Below are 5,436 nucleotides of genomic sequence, written 5' to 3'. Positions count from 1 at the left end.
TACTTTCACAACTTGGATCTCTTCTACCCTGAAGATGGAGGCAATAAGTTTGTCAGAAATGACATTAACCACTTCCAGACTTCATTGTATCATTACCCAGAAGACCATCACATGACACATCAGTCTACTAGTAGTTCACATCCTGGAAAGCTATTTCCACAAGATCTACTTTAATATTATCCTTTCACATATGTTTGTGTAGGTACTGGCAAGCTGTGTGGTACACAGTATTGTTGTACAGGCTGGCGTGAGCATGGCATACTTGGCTGTATTGTTGCCACAACTTGCAGATCCTGACAGTATTTCTACGGCCACAAAAGATCAGAGCTCATGGATTGGTACGTAAATTTTCCAAGCAACTTGATATTACTAAAAAACTTATGATGAACTAAATGTAGCAGGGCTGACTGGTTTTTGTTCGATGACTGTTCCCTGTTGGTGGTTTTATAAGAATACTGACTCACATTGTACATTTGAAAATACAGATATGCTTTACAATAATTGTAAGTCTACTAATTAATAGTAGGACCTGGGATAGTGTAGTCTGTATAGCAACTGGCTACGGGCTGGACTACCAAGAGGTTGGAGTTTGAGTCCCGGTATGGTCAAGAATTTTCACTTCTCCATATCATCCAGACCGGCACTGGGGCTCACCCCACCCTCCTATATAATGGGTACAAGGGGCCCTTTCCCAGGGATAAAGCGGCCGGGACGTGAAACTGACCACTCACTCCATCTAGTGCCGACGTCAAGAAAATGTGGATCTATACATCTACTCCACCATACATTTTTGTGGCGTAGTACTTAATGAGTTAAGCACAGGGACAGCTGTACCTTTTACCAATTAATAGTACAACGTTGCATCACATTATGTGGAGCAAGAGATGCATAAATAAATTTCACTGTCACATAGTGAATATTGTCTTTACAGTTTTAACACAATGAATGATACATTTTGACATAAATTTGCAATCATCAGAGATTTACATCTGGTATATGTATATACGAAGGGGAACCCAAAAATAACCGGAACCGACCTGTTGCACACGCATGCTTTGTAGTTACGAGTTGTGCTGCTAGGTGGTGTTAGCTGGGGGTCTCCCGCGACTGTTAGTGAGCTGGCGTCAGTCTGAGTTAAGTGGTTTGTCTGTGGTGCTCTGTTGTGTGCGTTCCTGTTTCAACCCTTTGGCGATTAGTGAGATGGCCGACCAGAAGGAACAAAGAGTGTGCGTGAAATTTTGCTTTCTGTTAGGGAAAACTGCAGCCGAGACTGTTGGGATGCTTCGGCAAGCCTTTAATGATGATGCTTTGGGGAAATCACAGGTCTACGAGTGGTTTTCCCATTTCAAATCTGGCAACATGTCAACAGAAGACATGCCACGCCCCCGGCGTCCTTCGACAGCAAGAAATGACGAAAACATTGTCAAAATCAAACGTGCAGTTGATGAAGATCGTCGAAAGACCATTGACCAACTTTCTGAGGAAACGAACATCTCATGGAGCATGGTCCAGCGAATTTTAACCGAAGGTTTGCACATGAGACGGGTGTCTGCAAAATTTGTTCCTCGCTTGCTCGGAGATGACCAAAGAGAAAACCGCGTGAATGTTTGCCGCGACTTGAAGAGTGAAGTGCAGATTTCCCTAACAGAAAGCAAAATTTCACGCACACTCTTTGTTCCTTCTGGTCGGCCATCTCACTAATCGCCAAAGGGTTGAAACAGGAACGCACACAACAGAGCACCACAGACAAACCACTTAACTCAGACTGACGCCAGCTCACTAACAGTCCCAGGAGACCCCCAGCTAACACCACCTAGCAGCACAACTCGTAACTACAAAGCATGCGTGCACAACAGGTAGGTACCGGTTATTTTTGGGTCCCCCCCCGTATACAGAGTGTCCCAGGAGGAATGTGCCAGACTTTGAGAGGGTGTTCCTTATGTTAAAGTATGTCGATATAACCCAAAACACCTATGTCCAAAGTTATTTCCATAACCATTCAAATTTGGACATAGCTGTTTTGGGTTATATCAGCATACTTTAACATAAAGAACACCCTGTCTGGCACATGACTCCTCAGACATTCTATATGTATGGATCCAATGGCATGTCAGTTACCTTATTAAACTTTAAAATTATTTCTATATGCAAGATTGCTCAGCAGTCCTGCATGATAGATGTTAAATGGTGGTTTCCTTTAGTCCTGCCATAAAAATGCCAGGACAGTACATGAAATGAATAAAATGTCAAAATCAGTACCCCTGTAAGAGAGAAATGTAACAAATATCCAAAATTTTGAGAATTATTGAGAAAGAAATAAGAGGGGATGGAATTATAGATGAAATTTGTAAAGAAGGAGATGCAGTTCAGAATTTGTTAACAGAGTTAGAAGAATGGATAGAATAAGGATACCAGATGAGGATTGTAATCAAAATTTAAAGGAAGGAAACCCATGGTACTACTCAGAGCAAGATGGTTCATCCAGATAAAGGAAGAGAGCAATATGAAAGGAAAGAACTGCCAAGAAATAAAAAGCGAAGGATTGTGGGCAGAAGGGAGGAATTGGGGACTTCTCATCCATCGATTCATATGGAATAGGAACAAGTACCTCAAATTATGCTGCAGCCACTTTCATTCATGTGCTTTCTAATTCTTTGTTCATTCATCCTGCCACTATATGACTGTATTTTTTCTTATTGGTAGTGGGGTGGGACTAAGTCCCTTGAACTGCGGCCACTTCTGGCCTATTGTACCAGCCCAAGATGATAGGTGAGGGTGATTGTGGAGCAATTGGTGGAATGAAGATTGGCAGGGGAAACCGAAGTACTCAAAGAAAACCTGCCCCAGTGCCACTTTGTCCACCACAAATCCCACTTGACCAGACCTGGGATTGAACCCAGGTTGCTGCGGTGGGAAGCCAGCAACTAACCGCTTAAACTATGGCGTGGCCCTTGACTGTGTATAGTCTGAGCTACTGACAGCTTTGGTAAAGAAAGAGAAATGAATAAATGACGTGAATGCCTGTTCCATCTTCACAGCAAGCTTGGTTATCATTGGTACCCTCATTGGTTCACTAGTGACAGGACCACTTATGGCTCAGCTGGGATGCAGAACAACATGTCAGTTGAGCTGTGTGCCATTGGTTGTGGCATGGGTGGTGGTGTGTCTGGCACAGAGTGTAGGAGTACTGTATGTTGGGCGACTTCTGGCAGGAGTGAGTGGGGGTAAGTGTCCCAGGCTACTGATTGTGACTCATAATAAGTAACTGTGAAATATGAAGCAGTGTATTCATTTGGTGTGCCCTACACATATGCAGTCACCTTTGCTAACTGAGCTGTGTATAATGTTTTCATATAAATAGGCCGTACCTCAGCAGGTTGATAGCTTTCCACCACAGAGCCATGTGTTCATTTCCAAGTTATTTTGTATGAGATTCATGATGATTGAGGTGGCACTGGAGTTGGTTTTTTTTTTCCGGAGTTTCTTTGATTTTCCTCTTGTAATCGGCATTCCACTATTGCTTCATGCTGCCCCAGAGGTTTGCAATAGCTCTGAACAGGCAGCACATTGTTATATCCAGAGTCTTATATTTGACACTTGATTTATGAGCCAGGATTTTGTTGGTTACAGAATAAGAAGTTAGTTAGTTAGTTAGTTGTTTTTTCTTTAATTTGTGGAGCGGACTGAGACTGAGTCCACTTGGTATGCTTTTGTACCAGCTCCAGATCATAGTTGAGTGTGGAGCAGTTAGTGGAATGTGAATTGGCAGGGGAAATGAAAGTAATTGTAGAAAACATGCTGCAGTGTCACTTTGTGCTCAACAGAACCCATTTATGTCCTGACGTGGGATCAAACCTGGATCACCATATTGGGAAGCCATCAGCTATCAACCAGAGCTTATGTCACTGCTTCATTTAGTTAGTTGGTTGTTTAGTTGGTTCATTCTCAAAAACGAAAACATGTAATGGGAGATAATAACATTTTCAGAGCTTAGAGTTTCGAGTCTCTTGTCTTTATAATCAGAGTTGTTGTGTTCAGTTATAACAAGTCTTAACTTGCATTTGTGAAGGGGATGTGGTGATTTTCAAGTAACATTCTGATTCATCTGTGAGTGTTGGGATGCAGTGAATTTAAATGGTGCAGCAAAGGGTGAAAGCAAGAATATTCTGAAGAATACTTTCTTCTGTGGGGAGATGCCATGTACAGTTAGTGCCTCGTAACTTCAGCCATGCAGAAAGGTAAACACTGTTGTGGAGCACACGAAGCTGTATGCTTACTGTGGTGACATTCAGAGCTACTCCCCGAGCGGAAAGCATTGCCTACAGAGGCCAGGAGTAGATACACAACGTACTATACACCTGATCACACTCCAAGATGCTACATTACAAACTGGTAACACCCACACTGACGTAAGCTGATAAGACTGCTCCCCCAGCTCCACGAGAGATGGTATGACCCCTCTACCATGGCTAGAGTTCCGAGGAACTAACAGTAGTATGGTACATGTTTTGGAGAAACCTGCTGCTTTCATCTTCAGGCTAGATGACAGGGTGAGGAGTTGGACTGATGCTCTGGGGAAGTGATAGAATTAGGGAGAACAGAGTAAAGAATATTGATCATTTAAAGATTGTTTTCTATGGTCAGAGTGAGTGGAAGAAATGATGGCTCTGAGTGAACCAGCAGGAAGTGGAGAGAATTTAGGAGAATATAATGAGAAAGCAGTGACCCTTGAATTCCTCTTCTCAAGGAGAGAGTGAAGGGATGAATAGTTTTGCTCACAGCCCCAGTCCCTTCCTCCCATTCTTTGTATCCGCAGTGTTTTTGTATACACTTGGCTTATTATTCTGCCCTAATGATGGTGGTAGCAGTTTTCTTCAAACAGCTGGTAACTGTCTGTCAGAATATATTGTGTAATATCTTAGAAAAGACACTAATCTTCATAGTTATTGTTATGGGAATCACAGATCTCACATTTATAATATATCTACAGGTTTATCCACTGTGGCTCTGGTCTATGTTTCTGAAGTATCGAATCCCAAAATTTGTCCCATGCTTCTGTGCCTCAACAGTGTATTTGTGTCATTTGGTATTCTACTCACATGCGTCCTGGCACAGTGGTTCTTTTGGAGGGGGATGGCTATCTGGTTTGGAGTCCTGGCTGCCATGAGTTTCCAGGCCCTGTGGTTCCTACCTGAGAGCCCACATTGGCTGGCCACTTACAGAGAGGAGGAGGGAGGATCTATTGAGGCAGCAGTCAGGTGAGTAGCAAGTGCTACGATTTCTAACAAGCAAAGGAAATAATGAAAACAGTAACTGAGGACATTCAGCTTATCATTAAGGCTAAACATAGAAGACACATATATGCATTATCAGCACAGCCTGTATGATTATCATAAATTATGTACAATAACTTGGCTATGGAACAGGATGGTTTGA

The 5,436-nt window shown here is 42.6% G+C and overlaps 1 protein-coding gene across 2 annotated transcripts; it reads left to right on the top strand.

Annotated features, from left to right (window-relative positions):
- Positions 1 to 202: 202 nt before the first annotated feature.
- On the top strand, positions 203 to 5,355 carry LOC111867338 (facilitated trehalose transporter Tret1-like; the record flags this gene model as incomplete). Of its 2 annotated transcripts, none has more annotated exon segments than XM_033752643.1 (3): positions 203 to 338; positions 3,039 to 3,224; positions 5,116 to 5,355. In XM_033752643.1, coding segments are annotated over 3 exon segments (402 nt in total), but the record flags the coding sequence as incomplete, so codon positions are not given.
- Positions 5,356 to 5,436: the final 81 nt, after the last annotated feature.

Source organism: Cryptotermes secundus, unplaced genomic scaffold (assembly GCF_002891405.2).
Source record: "Cryptotermes secundus unplaced genomic scaffold, Csec_1.0 scaffold4515, whole genome shotgun sequence".
Taxonomy (NCBI): domain Eukaryota; kingdom Metazoa; phylum Arthropoda; class Insecta; order Blattodea; family Kalotermitidae; genus Cryptotermes; species Cryptotermes secundus.
The sequence above is the reverse complement of the archived record's forward strand: the minus strand, read 5'-3'. Positions and strand labels throughout refer to the sequence as shown.